Genomic DNA, 17,774 nt, shown 5'->3' on the forward strand with positions numbered 1-17,774 from the left:
CACAGTCAGTTACCTTGACCCTTAAAACACTTCCATGACAATGTGCTGAAGTTTTAGCGCTCCACATGACCTACATCTCAGATGTAGATGCTCGATAGTTCGGTTCACTTATAACATGCATTGAGATCAGAACCAGAGGAGCAATTCACCAGATTTTGAATGAAATGTATATAAAACCACTGTGAACTAGTCCACACACAGACACTATGATCACCGTCTTCCTGGAGTGTTCCATCAAAATAAAAGCCCCAAGGTTTTAAAGTTAACAAGTTACAACTGAAATACATCACTACTTATAACAAATATATGTTATTATTATTATTATTATTATTATTATTATTATTATTAGTCCATTTTGAGCATGTGCCCCTTTTACGTTACAACAGTAAGATATGCACCTCAGCTAAGAAACAGGTGATGGATTATTAATAAGTAGTAAGGGTTAAAAGTGCGTGAGAGTTTTGAGCTGTTACTTTTGACCTAGCAATGTTATTGCTGTTGATTTCAGGTTCATTACAGTTTGTTCATGTGATGTTTCTATTCTTTTATGCACTCAAAATGAATTATACAATACTGTGCAAAAGTCTTAGGCACATAAGATGTTTATATATATATATATATATATATATATATATATATATATATATATATATATATATCTTCAGATTTAGTGTGTCAATAGGAAATACAAATTTTAGACTCCCAAACGTTCCTTTTGCAAATAGAATAGAATAGAAGAACAGGGAGCCCTGCAACAGGAGCCCCCCCACTGAACATTGAGTCAGTCTGGGATTACATGAAAAGTCAGCCGAAATAGATATAAGGACTGTGGTGAATTCTCCAAGAAGCTTTGAACATTCTGTCTGCCAACAACCAAGAACAACTGTGTTCAGGTGTACCTAGGAGAATCGGTGCTGTTTTGAAGGCAAATGTGGTCACACTTAGTATTGATTTAGCTTTTTATGTTTACTGGACTTTGTATGACATTAATTGATAAAGGAAAATTATTTATGGAATTATTTTTGAAGACATCCTCACTATGCAACATGTTTCACAAGTGCCTAAAATTTTGCACAGTACTGTATATGTTCGGAAAAAAAAAAAAAATTATTTCTGCCTCACCAATGGTGTGCTGTTATTGTTTTAAGCACTTAAAATGAACTTGATGTCTCATTGTTTTGAATTATAAACTTTGGCCCTGCACTGTCATTGCTGTTAGATTAAATGTTTCATTCATGTAATGTTTAATGCAGTGTAGGGCTGCAACTAACCATTATTTTGAATATTGATTAATCTTCGATTATTTCTACGATTAATCGATTCATTGGATAAAAAATAAATGTTATTTCCTGTATTTTATAAAAACATGATTTTTCAAAAAACTGAAATGATAAAAGGCGTAAGGATTTGGTTTGATTTACATTACTAAATTAGTGATTCTTTACTCTCACAAAACTTTGAACAAAGCCTGAATCATAAAAAGTTTAGTTTAAATTTATTATTATTATACTTTGAGGACATATGTGAAACAGTTGCTTAACTTGTAAAACTTTACAAAAAATGCTCATCATTAAAGAGTAAAATGATCTACAGGGTATGGAGTGGGACAAAAGATCAGCCCAGCAGAGGGCAATAGTGACACGAGAATAGAAATATTAATAATATTTAATGTTATTATGTAATAAAATAATGTTTGCCATTGTATAAATTTACTAGTGAAATCAGACATTACATGATGTGGCATTATCAGGAAGACTTTCAAATATCAGGACCCTTAGCATTACTATACATTATATTCAGCATTACATACAGTTTAATAAAGTACAATCATCTGTAAACAATGTGTAAATTCACTCTCGCGCTGAAAAGACTTATCCCAGTGCTCACTGTATTACATGCGCTTACATGGGCAGGAGAAAACACTTTAAAAACTGCTGAGACTTCAGTCTGATATCCATGAAAGCTGCACAACTGATTACACTGAAACTGAAATCGTGGTATGATGTTGGACAGTTTAATCAAAATGACTGCGCTCCCTTTCTCCATTGCGATCGGTTTGATTGACGTGGATGTGCACGCTCGCTTGCTCGTTAGAGTTTAACAGAGACATACTTGTGGTAAGAGCAAAACGTTTTGTGAAATACGCGACTGAATTTGAATTCATAACATGTTTACATTATAAAACATAGACAATAGCAGTAAAATGTAAGTGATGCGCTGGAGAGAAACAACTCTTCAGTGCATCAAACAGCACAAGCGCTCTGTCAACGCATCTGAGGCAGCAACCGGTCCACATTAAACTGTAGACTTATTATGATCTTCTTTGAAGTGTTTATAAAGTGCTCTTGTGCGCTGGACAACATGGGTCGTGTTTTTTCCGCTACAACTTGACTCCATTGTTTTTCAAACGAGTTTTATCATGCAACACATTTTTCACTGGGCTGTGAAGTGACGTCACTGACGGGGCTTCTCCGTGCTTACTGCAAATATCCAACTAATCGATAATGAAATACGTTGTCGATGATTTCCATTATCAATAATTATCGATTTTAGCGATTAGTTGTTGCAGCCCTAATGCAGTGTTGTAGTACTCGAGACCAGACTCAGTCCAAGTGGTCTTGGTCTTGTCATGGACTCATGAGCAATTTGAATCGGTCTTGACTCGAACTTGAACAAGTGTGGACTTGGACTTAACCCCGAGTCGAGTCCCTTTTCAAAATATATACAGTGAAAAGCTTCGACTTATCTGACAAATATTTTTGACTGATAATATCAGAGATCTTGACGTTTGTCCCACATTTCAGTCTGCTGAGTAGGATCAGAACTAGTGATGCCCAGTTCACAAATAAACCATTCTATTGAATCGGTTCATTTCAGCAAATTGGCCAAACAGGTTAGCAAAAAGATCTGAATCGATTGGCTATTATTCTTTTGTTGGATAATGTGGATATTCACCTACAGTCTACAAAAGACTGCTTTTTTGAAAGGTAACTTTGAGAAACTTCCATTGGTGCTGTGTCTTGTTAATACGATGCTGTTAACACCAAATGCATTGTTGCATCCACCCATGCTGTTTTTCAGTTGTTTTTCAATGTAAACATGCTAAACAGATGTCTTTGACCTTTGCATTACATATCACTGTCTTTTTGGCATCTCATGCAGGAGCACCACAATCTTTTGCCAAGTTAAAAAGAGCATCAACTGTTAAAAACGTGTCTCGAGACACCTGTGTTATACTCTTTCCCTGATAGCACACGTACAACACCCAGACATCTGTTTGATGTGTTTTTACATCTGGAAGATGTCCATTTTACGTTGTTTTCTTATCTGCGATACGTCTATAAGACATATGTCAATAAGTATGTCTTGGATGTCAATAAGACATTTAGCAAATGAGACGTTTATGATTTAGAATGATTGTAAATCTGATCTTTTTAAGATTTTTAACAGATGTTAGAAGCTTTTCAGATGAAAAGATCTAAAACAGACATATCTGAGACGTATGTGTGCTATCTGGGTTTGTTGCACTGCGTTGGTCTGAATGGCCTCTTGTCTTTTAGAAATGCTTTAGCTATTAGTTACATGAATGCTACACATACTGAAGAAAATGTTAAAATATTTCTCTCAATGTCATCAGAATTGAATGGTTTTTGGAATTAAAACAAAATAAAATAAAAAAATAAAAATCTGAAAGGCTATTCATATAAGTGGTCTATACTGAAATCTTGCAGGCAAAAGAAAGCAGAAATGCTTACTTGACTGACAATGAATGAAATTTAGTAGGAAACTGTTAACAAATTGAATGTTTATATCACTTTCTGCATAAGCATTGTCATATTTAATACATTATTGTTTTAGGCCCATTTTAGTTATTGTACAGTTATACTGTATTTTGTAAAGCAGAAATGTTAAAATAATAAATGAGGTTCATTTGATATATGCACCTATAGTTCTTTAAACTATTTAATTCATTTATAAAAAACTACTGTCTTAGACTAAGCCTTTACTGGTCTCGGTCTCGACTCGGACTTGGCCCTCTCCGGTCTTGGTCTTGACTCGTATTCGACCCTCTTCTGTGTTGGTCTTGACTCGAACTCGACCTACTCTGGTCTCAGACTGGACTTGGACTCGGATAGCTGTTCTCGACTACAACACTGGTTTAATGCACTTTTTTTTTTTAAAATATCACAAGGAGCTCTTTTTATTAGGCTCTTTTTGTTAGTATAAGAATTGTCTTTTTAGTTTTACGTTAAAATTATTATCCATCTCAAATGCATGTGGCATAAAATAAAATAGAACTAGGTTGAAAGTAATCCAAAAGTAATCCAAAAATCTGATTAGATTACCCCCAAATGTAATCTGTGAGATTACATTACTGATTGCATGTATTTAATGTAATTTGTAATCAGTACCCGATTACAATTCACAAGTAATCTGCCCAGCACTGAATAATAATAATAATAATAATTATTATTATTATTATTATTATTATTATTATTAATTGTTATAATTATTATTATTATTATTAAATTACTGTAATGTTTAACTTGACTGGGTTTCAAAAAAATAGCTGTGTGACTGAAAAGGGCACTGATGTCCTATTACAACTGGAGTGAACAAAAAAAGTGGTCTGAATCCATTTTAATCCAGATACACAGTTGAAAAATGTATAAAGAAAACAGGCTTCTTTTCTACTAAAGACTTCAACTGGAATTACTGTTATATTTGCTGCTGAATTATCTAGTAAACTATTTAAAAATAACGTTTTTCTTAATAGGCTACACATTTTCAATGTAATCATTTTTATTTTATTTTTTTTCTCTATTTTATAATGCTAGAATGTGTAGTTAGATGTTTTAGTTTATTTACATATTAAAGAGTACCCCCGATCAGTTGCAGTTGCCTAGTCTGCCTATAGCTAGTGCTGGCCCTGATGGATTCCGACTTGACATGAAGAGTACTACATTCTAATTGGCAGATGAAGTACTTACATGCGAGAGGTGGATGATGTGCAGAACTTTGTGAGTGACGGCCCGTTCCGGGTGGGGGGGGGGGGGGTTCACAGTTCTGCCTGCATATGAGGAAATAAATTAGTGAAATAAAGGTATAAATCTCATCTGACCTAAGTGTTTGATCACTCATGAGGAGATGAGTTATAGCACACATTATAACATCATAAATTCAGCCACAGACGTATTCTAACATCAAATGCCCACAACACCAAAAAGAACAGGCTTCAGCTGAGAAATTCACTGCACATTTCTGTAATTACACAATGTTATATTCCTGGCACAGAGTGCTCTGTCCCTCCCAGCACACACGCACACACTTACACACACCACAGAGTGGCAGGACCTAGCTAGGCATATCCCTTCTTGCCTTGGTGTGATTTAGTGCTAATCGGCTTTGTATTACTCTCTGATTAACAATCCATCTACATTTTTAGAGCACTGTGGGAGAGAGAGAGAACAGGAGAGAAAAATAGAGAAGGGCTGGAAGAGAGAGAAAGAAACTGTGGAGTTTCAGTCCCACTGAGTTTATTTTGAAGAGCTAAATGTCAAATTGAGCCAAACGATTGTGCAACATCGCCTGCATTTCAGCAATCCAAAGAGGAAGTGTGCAACTGAGGGCATGGAGAGAAAGAGCGAATAAGAGGCAGAGAAGGAACAGAAAGCATGGAAAGGGAGAGAAGGAGAGCTGGAGATTTAGACGATGGAAAGCTAAAAAGGTGAGGGAGACAGGAACTGAGAAATGTGCTGGCTGGGATTCAGGGACCTGGGCAGTAAAGCTCATCCAGAGAGAGCACACTTGCCGGGGAGGAACGTGAGACCCATGCCAACATACAAAATGCTGAGCCAAACCTCTTATTCAATCAGCATGCTGCGTGCATGTCAAGCTGCCCTGCAAATTAGGAAAAAACGAACAACAATAAAAGCTAAAAACTGCCAATAGACGAGGTTCAAATTATAGACATCTGCAAAGAGAAATGGCAGAGTGGTTTTATTCACAGCTGCTGCCGTGATGGTGAATACACTGCAATTAACTCTGCCTGTGTTTTTGCTCATCAAGCCTAGGTGAGCTATCCGAGGTGTAGGGAGGCTGAGGCATATGTGAAAGGAATGCTTATGCACTTGTGCTGAGATCTCACCTGCTACCCTCATCCAATATATATATATGAGCTTGGTTTCAGTCAATCTAGCTGTTTTCTGCTTGTATAAACGGGCATAAGCAGCAGGACTTTGTGGAAAGGTACCCAAGCGCACTCAAACGCTGTTAAGATTTCTGTTAGGATTGATCGCTTGACTGAAGCTATAAGAGCAGAGATTTTTCATGAGACTATTAGAAAATCATGGTATCATTCAGAACATAGAACATGTGTTTAGACAACAGCAAAATCTGCACACAAATAAAGCCCAGAAGCAAGAAAAGACAGTCCATCAGCAATATTAAAGCACTACTGATACAACCTCTTCAGATCCATCTGGATACTATTATAGATTCCAAGAAAATACTTGGCCCACTATTTCTACTCTATTTTTAAAGCTTGCAGCAATAGCCTGTTTTATCCAGCCAAGAGATAATTTAGTAATGTAGCTTTATATTTGTTTTCGATGCTTTTATTTTCCTAAGCTATCAGACTTGCCTTGCGTACAATAAAGCAAAACAAAAAATAAGTCAGAACAGAACAAGTTTTCACATGGGGAAGTTGTCACAAGGGCTATATCTCAGTTACGATTAAATTTGGAGTCAAAATCCAATGCCACAAATGTGTGTTTTGTCAAGCAGAGTTTTTTGTATGTTGGTGTTTTGCATTTGTTTAATGCTGCAGTAGACTGGGGCCTGGGAAGCTCAGTGAGTAAAGACACTGACTACCACCCCTGGAGTTCGCGAGTTCGAATCCAGGGCATGCTGAATGACTCCAGCCAGGTCTCCTAAGCAACCAAATTGTCCTGGTTGCTAGGGAAGGTAGAGTCACATGGGGTAACCTTCTCGTGGTCGCTATAATGTGCTCTCGGTGGGGCGCGTGGTGAGTTGTGCGTGGATTCTGCAGTGGATGGCGTGAAGCCTCCACACGTGCTATGTCTCCGCGGTAATGCGCTCAACAAGCACATGATAAGATGCGTGGGTTGACAATCTCAGACGCGGAGGCAACTGAGAGTCATCCTCCGCCATCCGGATTGAGGCGAGTCACTACAACACCACGAGGATTTAGAGTGCATTGGGAATTCCAAATTGGGGAGAAAAAGGGGAGAAAATCAACAACAACAAAAACAATGCTGCAGTAGATTACTACTGGGGCACGTTGTCACAAAAGGTCAACATGTGTTAAATGAACTGCATCTTTTTTCCTGAGCAATAACAATAAAAATGTTCAAAAGCTTTTTGTAGCCAAGACTTCAAGGTATGTAACCATGAAAAAATTTACTTTGAGAAGCATTAACTGGAGGAAAAGTGTGACAATTAGCCCTGGTCTCCCCTATTCCTTACAGCGGCCCCAAAAAGTAGTTGCACACTTAAAGGAATAGTTCACCCAAAAATGAACATTTGCTGATAATTTACTCAACCTCAGGCCATCCAAGATGTATATGAACTTCTTTCATCATCAGAACAGGATTTAAGATTTTTAGAAAAGCAATGTTCTGAGAAACGCTCTAGCATCATTTGTTTGCAAATGTCACTTGGTTTAATATTTTGTGATCTATTCAATGGAATTCAGATAATTTAAAATGTTACCTAAATGTCCAAAAGTGTCCAAATACTTTTTGGGGACACTGTAATGAATGAGGGACCAATGCCTTATCTAGGACCCAGAATATCGTCAGGACTTAAGGATGGGCTCTTTTGACTTGGGCCAGTAAGTAACCAACCAACAATATTAAAGCACCACTGGTGATTCAACCTCAATGGATCCATTACAGCTCTGAGATCAAAATCTTCCTAGATTCCAAGACAAAACTCAGTCCACATTGTCTAATCTATATTTATAGCTTGCAGCAATAGCCATTTTTTACCCAGCCAAGAGTAAAGTTAGTATTATAGCGACTATTTGTTTTATTGGAGCATCCTAAGAGACAAAGATTCCAAGAAAAACACTGAGGAAGAAAACGAAAGAAATAAAAGCTACGAAAATGGACCACAGGGCATTTTTGTGCGAATCGGACATCTGAGGATCTCCGTCAGCCATCGTCAGCAGTCTGATCCCCTCCGTGGAGCACCAGACACAACAGGGAGGAATGGATGGAGTGAGGCATTATGAGAATGTGCCAAGCCAGCAGAGGGGTAACGGTTTTCTTAGGGAATAGTAATGTCAGCAGCTCACTTTTTGAACCTAACTAGCACATTAATATGACATCACATCCAGTTCCTTACCTCAGCTTCACCCAGAGTAGAATGAATGGGAGAAATTGACATAACACTAAATATAGCGATTTGAGGAATTGAAGTCCCGCCTTTCAATAAAAGAGCCAATCGCCTTTTTGATAGAGGCATCACTTGTTTGTTCACTCTCGAACGTAGTAATTGGCTCTGCTGATAAATAAAAACAGCTAAAAGCTGCCTAAGCTGGATGGCTGGTCTTAGCTGGTCTCCCAACCTGTTCAGGGTTGTCAGTTGATTGGTTTAGAAGGGTTTGGGACATTTTTCAGCCTGGGATCAGCTGAGCACCACCTTGAAACCAGATATGACCAAACAGCTTAGGCTGGTTTAACCCTAGAATGCAAATTGCACAGCAAAATGGGGACCCACTTTACATTAAGATTTTTTTTTTTTTTTTTTTTTTTATGTACTTAAGCATTTGATACAATATACTTATTATGTGCATATGTATTGTTGCATTGTACTTACATTTAAAGTATACCTGCATTTAATGACATCTGGAGTTACACTGTTAACCTTACCCCTAACCTAAACCTTCCCCAATCCTTACCCTAAACCCTAACCCTAATGCTAAACCCTACCATCCCACTTGAGCATTTTGCCACTTAAGTATGGGACACAATGTCTTCAATACAGGATGATTTGTAGCTCTGACTTATTGCCAATAAGTAAGCATCTAGCAACCACACAGTACACTCTAGCAACCGCATATAAATGTGCTAACAACAACTCATAACCCCTTAGCAACTGCATTGTAATGCCTTGCCGTCGACCCAGATCAATCTTTGTGGTGGCTAGTTTTGCACCGCTCACATTTTCTTATGAAGTTATATTTATATTATTCAGAACGGCATACAATATGTTTCAGTATCTAAGGACCTTCTGTGGTAGCAAGACATCTATTGCCTTGTTTGCCTCATGCTCTTTGATCTTATCCTCAGGCTCCCAGAGGTTCGGATCTCAGACAACGGACCTTATGAATGCCATGTAGGAATCTATGACCGTGCAACACGGGAGAAGGTCGTCCTGGCATCGGGGAACGTCTTGCTCACGGTCATGTGTGAGTATAAATGCAACACTGATATGTCCCATTCTATTGTAATTTACATCTATCAGATATGTGGAATAGAATGTGATATTTGGAGGCCATCTTCAAAACAGATGAACAAGGATGTAACAGTGTTTTAGGATTGAGGGGGAACCATAATTTATGAAATTGACCATTATTCTGAATACTGGGAGGGACACGCCCCCCTCAGTGTCTGTGGTCGCTACAACCTTGGAGATTAAACTATAAGTGTTTAATTCAGATTTAAGACCAATTCTTGGTGGTGACAAACATAAAATGTTGTGTCAGGGTTTCTGGCATTTTACACAGTAGTTGGCAGAAAAGGTGACTCAAGGGTGGTGTTGCACCCAAAAGCTGACCCACAATTCTTAGTCTTGTCCTTGAACATGTAATCTGAGGTTTGAAGTGCTTTATCCTGTGACTGTTTTATGGAGTGAGTGTAGCTGCTATATGTGATGAGGAGGAGGTCGTGGCCAGGCTGTGAGGGTACATGGCCGGCGCTGAGTCAACTAATCAGTGGAAGAGAGAGATATAGGGGAGCCAGAGACGCCAGTTCGAGAGAGAGAGAGACACACACGCCCGCTGTGTGTGTGTGTGTGTGAGTGTGTACGTATATGTGTTTTATGTTGTTTTAAGTTGAGTTTATGTCATTAAAGTTTACGTTGACTGTTCTGCTGGTTCCCGCCTCCTCCTTGGCCATCCTTTACCTGTTACACTATAGTTTGAAGACAAAATTGTGCCCAAAATGTGTTAAATCTTATAAAACCTCAAAAAGAATTGGTAAAAGTTTTGTTTATTTGCACACGTGGACTCTGCTGGTTTAGCACCCGATTCAACATACTCTCTAATTAGGTCTAGAATAAAACAGTACACATCTATGGCATATCTCCATTTAGATAGCTTGGTAAACATGTATCTGTTTGTGTGTATTCTTTATTAGAGCTTGAGAAGTTTGACCAGAACGGGCCCATCATTATGTCTGACTGTGTCTGTGTGAGAAGGATTTCTGAATGAGAAGGATAGTTGTGTGTGTGTTTGTCTGTAACGCATAAGTCTTAGCTTTAAAACAACTCTCTCACTGTTTATATTCATGCTGTGCTGTAGAGCATCATTGGGGAAACTCTGAGGCAAGGAGAATACAAAGATGCAAAGACGGTTGATTTAAAAAAAAAAAAAAAAATCATTCTACTTGTGTGCTAATCGCTTGTATTTTTTGTTTTGTTTTTTGTAACACTTCCACAACTTTTAATGATAAGACAAAGTTGACTTGCATTCAGATTGTTAAACATTTCCTGATTCTTTACATCGTTTTTTACATGTTCATGTTGCTATCAAATGTTACGGCACCTGGAACCAGTAATTTATAGCATTCACATGATTAACGATGAGTGTGATTCGAAAGTTGCATTTTCACACTAAAATTACATTTTTACTCAACTGACTTAAGGGTTGGGATTTGGGTGAGAGGGTAAAGTTGATCAAATATACATTGCTGTTGACTCTAATACATAATTTATAACGTATAATAAAACTCGCTTTTGGCGCCACTCTGCAGACATTTCAACCAAAAACCGGAGCTCACACATGCTCATACGTTCAGCAACATTTCCAGCTTTGGCCACTGGGGGCAGTGATATAAATTTTGATAAAAACAGACCGATTTCAACAGCAGAACTTTCGACCTACTGTTGCCAAATTCACAATGATATCAGTCTGGTATATTCATATTCAGGGACTAAAAACGATTTTGGTTCGTTCTGAGCAAAAACTGCATTTTTCCGTGCCAGTTCAGAATTTCCACAGCCTCCTTTCCTAAAGGTTACCAGAATAACGTTCTTTTAAAAATAATAGTACTCTGCGCTAAGGGGTGGGTGAAATACCAATTGCAGTGTTGCCAGATCTCGCAAGAGAAACAAGCAATCTGATCTGGAAAAATAAGCCCACAATAAGCCATTTGCCTCACTAATATAAGCGAATATAAATAAATAAAAAAATAAAAACATTCCTGTGTGGTGGATTTATCGGCATAGAAATCATAACAAGCAGTTAATTAACAGTTTAAATATTATTTTATTTACAGATCTGCTTCTGAGTCAAAACCCGGCAGCATCTAACAATAATTCAGTGAAGACTTGGACACAACTAAGACATGTACTTTTTTACCTCTAATAATGTTTTCCTTTTATCTGGATTAGTCGTGCATGTATATGTAGTAATTATACATAGTTGTTAAAAAGGTCTTCATTCAGAGAATGCGACATCCACAATGGGCAATTAGGCAATGAAATGTGTTTCCTTCAGGATCAAAACACATGTTTCATTTTTTTCAGGCAACATGAACCCTTTGGCCTTATATAAAAATGATCAGAACAAAATTAACCGGTTATAACCGGTTAACAGCATATAAAAATTAAGTTTTCACTCCGGAATAATTGAAAATCACTTTGTTCCAGTTTTCGGTTATGTTCTGCTAAAAATTCAGTTCGTTTTCGGTTTTCAATTTCGTTCCTTGAACCGTTTTTAGTCCCTGTTCATATTTAAAGATAATCAATCATCTTGTAAACATTGCGTAATGTTTATGAAAGTTTATATAAAGCATTATTACTTAATAATCGTATTTTTTTGTATTACCTATTCCCGTATTACAGTCATTCAACATGATTTACTGTTTCTTAGATAGAGCTCATTAGCAGTTCTATCTGTCATCATCTGAGCAGCCACAGGGGCAATGTTTATTACATTGTCCTGATTGACACTTAAAGGTGTTCTCTTTCATCTGTTGCCTTAACAGCACCACTGTGTCTATCTAAAGCGAGAGCCCCAGACACTTACACATCTCTACACATCTCTACTAGCTCCCCACAGCCATTAGCATGGGACCCGACTAATGACAGTCGGCCTCTCTGTGTGTGTCTGGGTTTGTCCACCAGTCAGACAGAGATGCAGCCTGCCGTTAATAAGGCACCTCATCATTTTCATCCCATTGTTAAAATGAATAAATAAATCTGCATGTGTGTGGTCCTTGGGCTGATAGAACTGTTCTGGACAGCTGCTGAGCTCTCTGATAAGGGAAACTGAGAGTGTGTGAAAGCCCCAAGAGGGCTGACATGAATATACCTTTTTAGCCAGAGATAGAGGGAACACATCTAGAAATGTACACAACTACTGTTAAAATTGAGTAGTTGACTAGTTACACTAGTAGAATAATTCGTTTTAAAGGGATAGTTCAGCCAAAAACATGTCACCGTTTACTCTTCCTCATGTTGTTCCAAACCTGTATGACCTTCATACTTTAGTGGAACTCTAAAGGAGATGTTAGGCAGCATGTTAGCCTCAGTCGCATCCTTTTTCTTTTTTCTCCATACAAAGAAAGTGAATGGTGACTGAGGTCTTCAGTCCATACAGTAACATTCTGTCTAGCATTTCCTATTGTTTTCTACAGAAGACAGAAAGTTATACAGGTTTGGAGTGACATCAGGGTGAGTGAATGATGACAAGATGACAAGGAGCCTCCTAGATGTTTTTTCTAATTTGGAATGCCCAATTCCCACTACTTAGTAGGTCCTCATGGTGGCACGGTTACTTATCTCAATCCGGATGGCGGAGGACAAGTCTCAGTTACCTTTACTTCTGAGACAGTCAATCCATGCATCTTATCACATGGCTCGCTGTCCATGACACCGCAGAGACTCACAGCATGTGGAGGCTCATGCTACTCTCCACGAACCATGCACTTACCACGCGCGAGAACCCCTAATCCCGACCACGAGGAGATTACCCCATGTGACTGAACCCTCCCTAGCAACCGGGCCAATATGGTTGCTTAGGAGACCTGGTTGGAGTCACTCAGCACGCCCTGGATTCGAACTTACGACTCCAGGGGTGGTAGTCAGTGTCAATACTCGCTGAGCTACCTAGGCCCCATTCTAGATGTGTTTTTAAAAGTTTTACTATTTTTAACTTGGCACAGCACCTTGAAAGTTTAACACTTCTGTTCACTCCTATTCAAAACGTTATTACAGATATCTGTTATTCATTTCTTACTAGTTGAAATTCCAATTTCACATATCAGCAATGTACTACTTACTAGTTAAAATTAAACATTGTTACTGATGTACATGCCATTCCTGATGACAACAATTAAGTTAAAACCTGTAAAAATGCTAATTTTTGATATTCTTTAATTTGGTTTCCACTAATGTCAAGGTTAATTTCAGATATCTAAGATGTTATTGTAACTACTGTTGGAAGAAAACCTATATATTTAATTACTCTTCAGTTTATTGGCATCTGAAATCCATTTCCAGATATTTGAAATAACAAATCTAGCATGTTCATTTACAGATATCAAAAATGAGCATTTTAACTAGTTGCAATAAAATGTTTGAGATTTGTGCCAGTCACAAAAATTATTATTATTATTAGTAAGAAGTACATTTCTGATATTTGGAATTTCAATTAATTAGAAATTAATTATAGATATCTGTAATTGCATTTGAACAGGAGTAAAAGACAGGTAATTGTACAATTCTACTAGTGAAAATTTAGTTACAGATATGAGTGAATTGTACCATGCGTCAGAAGCTATGTCGGTGTTAGCGTTGATGCTAATGGGCTAATCTTTATCAAACAGAGAGGTTTTGAAGAATCTAACTTCTAATTACTTCAGATTTGTGGGGAAGTGTGTGACGGATTGTGTGTGAGAGTCTGTGCCTCGCTTAGCTGACTTGTAAATCACTACACCTCTTCAGGGAAAGAAGGATAGCCTCTAGCATTGTGGCAATTGCCATCTAAGCTGAAACAGAATTATTCATCACCTATTAGTGCGGCGAGATCACCGCGTAGAGGTGAGAGAGAACATGAAGAGTGAGCGTAAAAAAAAATAAAAAAAAACATTAAAAAAAATGATTGAAAAAGTTTATTAATAGCCTTGCACAGACAGTATTTTCATTTGTTAAAGAACCTCATAAATAAGAATGGCCGTTTTAATGAAGCCTTGCAACAAAATTCAATCTTTTTCTTTTTAAGACCAGACATGGAATTATTGGTGCCTTTTCAAATCTCCTTCATGCTAATTCAAAAGTCTGTGGTGTCTCTTCCCTGTACTCCAACTTTAGAAATTGGTTACTTGTGAGCCAGTGTGATCAAGCGTTGACTAGTAAGTATTTCCAAAAACCAATTACAGGCTAAATGTCATTTGAATGTCAAATGAAACAATAAGCAGGTTGAAGAGAACATTGGGGGAAGGAACTTTATATCAAACGGTACAGGAAAATGACATGTCAGGGTCTGTTCCAAAACCTTGTGAGCTGCCTCTTGCCAACATAGGCAGCTGCCTTCTATGGCATCCTAACTTAAATGGAATCTCTTAAGTGACCAATTTGGACACCATACCAGTGTCTTTCTACAAGTCTGTCCACTGGAATGCTCTCGGGAAGCTATTTCCAGGCATGAAAGTGCAGCTCCTATCTACTTCAATGGGGGAACACTGAAATCACAAAAACAGTTTGTCAAAATTACAATCAAAGAACATATTTCAAATCAGCAGTAAAATCTGACAACACTGCAATCATAAATAGTGCTTCTTTAACTCAGATTATGCTACAAAAACACAATTGTCCCAGATTGTATAGCTAATGTGCATTCTCGAGTTGATTGACAGGTGATGTCAGTATCTAAATGGTGATTGGCTCTTTTACCTGTAAGGCGGGACTTCTTTTCTACATCCGTTGAGTGTTGGGCGTTCCCATTTCTCCCATTCATTTTAATAGAAGTGGCCCGTCTCTGCAAAATAGTCTCTGACTGTACTCGTATGAGCATACAAATACCTAGCTCACACATTTTGGGGAAAGTAGTCAGTTTTCTATTATTTAAATTTGTATTGATTAAATAAGTATTAAATGGACAAGTATATTTACAAGCAACATTTATTTTGTTTTGCTGAACAACTAATGCATATTGCACACAAAACTGGAAAGTAATTTCTCGATCTGGCAAGCTCTAATTTGGCAGACATTCCGCAACTTCTGGGAGTACTGACACAGAGTTTTTTATAAGACCACCTGGAATTGAAGTTGTGTTCACAAGATAACATGTTGGTACAACAAGTGCTTTGGAGAATGAAATAATCACTAGATTTGCCAAGTTAGTTCCATCCGACTAGTGTTTGAGACACTTAGTAGCAAGTTAACATCATCTTTGTTTTCTGGGTTATGTCTGTGAAATAATTAGTGCTTATTGAAATTCTGATCACAGAGTCTACACACATTTCCATTTTTTTTTTTAGGTGTTTTCTGTACAACAGAACATAGAGACTGCTGCACCATTAAGCATATACGAATTGGCTCGTACCAAAAAAGTATGACTTTTTCTCCCATAGAGAAAAATAATATAATTTTTACAAAGTTTAACCCCTAACATAAAAACATAAACCAATAACCATAAAGTGTATCCCCTTACCCAAATCCTAAACCTAACCACGATTTAAACAGTAAAATCACTGTTGTGTACCACAGAAGAAAGATAAACATCTTGGTTTTGAATGAACGTTCTTACCATTTTCTTAAATTCAATCCCTAACCTAAACCCCAAACCTAAACCTAACCATGATTTTAAAAATAAATAAATAAAAAAATATATAATAATAATACTTTTGTGCACCACGGAAGAAAAAAAAAAACTTGGGGTTTGGAATGAGACAAGGGAAGCACATTATTGGTTATTGACATGCTTCAGTCATTTATATTGCATTAATAAATATAGAATGAGAACCCAGATTTGTTCACCGATGTTTTCTTTCTTAAAATAAAGTGTTGGATAGGAGGATCTTTAAAATCTTATGCCTGCACTGTAAAAAATGTGAACCTAAAAAATGTGTTTTATGTGGTAACATCTAAATTAATTGTAAAATAGTATTTAACATCACTAAATCAACCATAATACATTAGGTTAAACTAACAAAACAAATTTTAAAGGTTAGATCAGTAGAAATAGCTTCTTAAGACAACAATTGCAGGTTACCACTTTTTACAGTGTGTTGTATCGATTTGACATTTTCTATGGGTCTCTATTGGAATAAATACCGTATATTTTTGTGCGAGCCATGTCGTAGGATATCTTATGATTTTGCCATGTCATACAAATAATTACGAGTTTTCATGAGACTGTGTTGGACAAGCCCTTATGACGTTTAGTCATTCATATTATTTATCATAGTCATATAAATACAACAGTGCATAGTTACTTAGTTTCATGGCATCTTTCGTTAAAACCGTTTTTGTAACCTTTCTGCGATATACAGGGGATATTAGCATTTTCCCATAGTCAGAGTGTTGGGAATGTGTTCTGTTGCCTCTCAGATTGAAACACTTTGCTGATGTTTGCTCTGTCATTTGCAATTGTGTGGCCATCGATTGCCTTATCATTGACAAACAGAGATGTCCTCATCTCATTATAATGATGAAATTTATTCTCACTCATTTCATTAGAAGTGAGTTAGTCTGGTCCAAATATCTCCAACTACATTTGCCAACATTTCTCAAACTGACTGACCAATGTTTACCTCATCTTTATCGTTTATAACTCCTGCCAGTTATTTATCTGAAACTTTTTCATGCGTATCATTCCATTCTTGAGACTAAACGTTGTATTAAACAGCAACGTGTATTATAAAGTAGCATTTAACCTAATATCAGAGGAGATAACTGTGGACAAACCTTTAAAGTAAGTCAGCTGAGCAGGTAATTAGTACATTTAAAGGCTATATTCAGAAGAAAAGAAAAGTAGTCCCTCTGGCCGTGAAGGTTTAAAGTTGAAAAAGCTCAGCTAAATTAAACCTAATAATTTTTTTTTGTCCAATACCACCTTTTAATTGGAATTGAGTTTAGTGAACCAAAGGTAAGGGAGGAGAAGAAAATGTTGCCAAACTTAATGGGGTTTCTAAAGTGTGCACTGGGTTACAAAATTACATTTTCCATATACTACAGGCTACAGAGTCCAACAATATAGATTATATACTAGAATTTAGGAATATTGTAGGTTAAATGCAATTTAAACTCTATCAACAACATCTGTGAACTCTGAAATATTGTGAGTATTTTACAAGACGTACCAGTAATGTGTTTCAATAAAATTCTGTATTCTGTAATGTTACTGTAAAATCAATGCTGGCTAGGTTATTGTTTATTGTAACATAACAAATTATTGTAAACAAAAATAACCAGATTGTGTTGCATTGTGGCACCTTACAATAGTGGAATACTCATAATCCCTTGCGCTTGAATAAATTATTTACAGTATGTTTAGGTAATGAATTGGGGCCTTTTGGGTA

General features: G+C 37.1%; 1 protein-coding gene across 2 annotated transcripts in view; it reads left to right on the top strand.

Moving 5' to 3' along the window:
• LOC127426206 (immunoglobulin superfamily member 21-like) overlaps positions 1-17,774 on the top strand; it is a 395,310-nt gene that overhangs the window by 266,905 nt on the left and 110,631 nt on the right. For both annotated transcript variants that reach the window (XM_051672857.1, XM_051672858.1), the window contains exon 4: positions 9,318-9,436. In XM_051672857.1, the coding sequence (XP_051528817.1) occupies positions 9,318-9,436 (119 nt within the window). The remainder of the gene's footprint in view (positions 1-9,317; positions 9,437-17,774) is intronic.

This window comes from Myxocyprinus asiaticus, chromosome 35 (assembly GCF_019703515.2).
Source record: "Myxocyprinus asiaticus isolate MX2 ecotype Aquarium Trade chromosome 35, UBuf_Myxa_2, whole genome shotgun sequence".
NCBI classification, from domain to species: Eukaryota; Metazoa; Chordata; class Actinopteri; order Cypriniformes; family Catostomidae; genus Myxocyprinus; species Myxocyprinus asiaticus.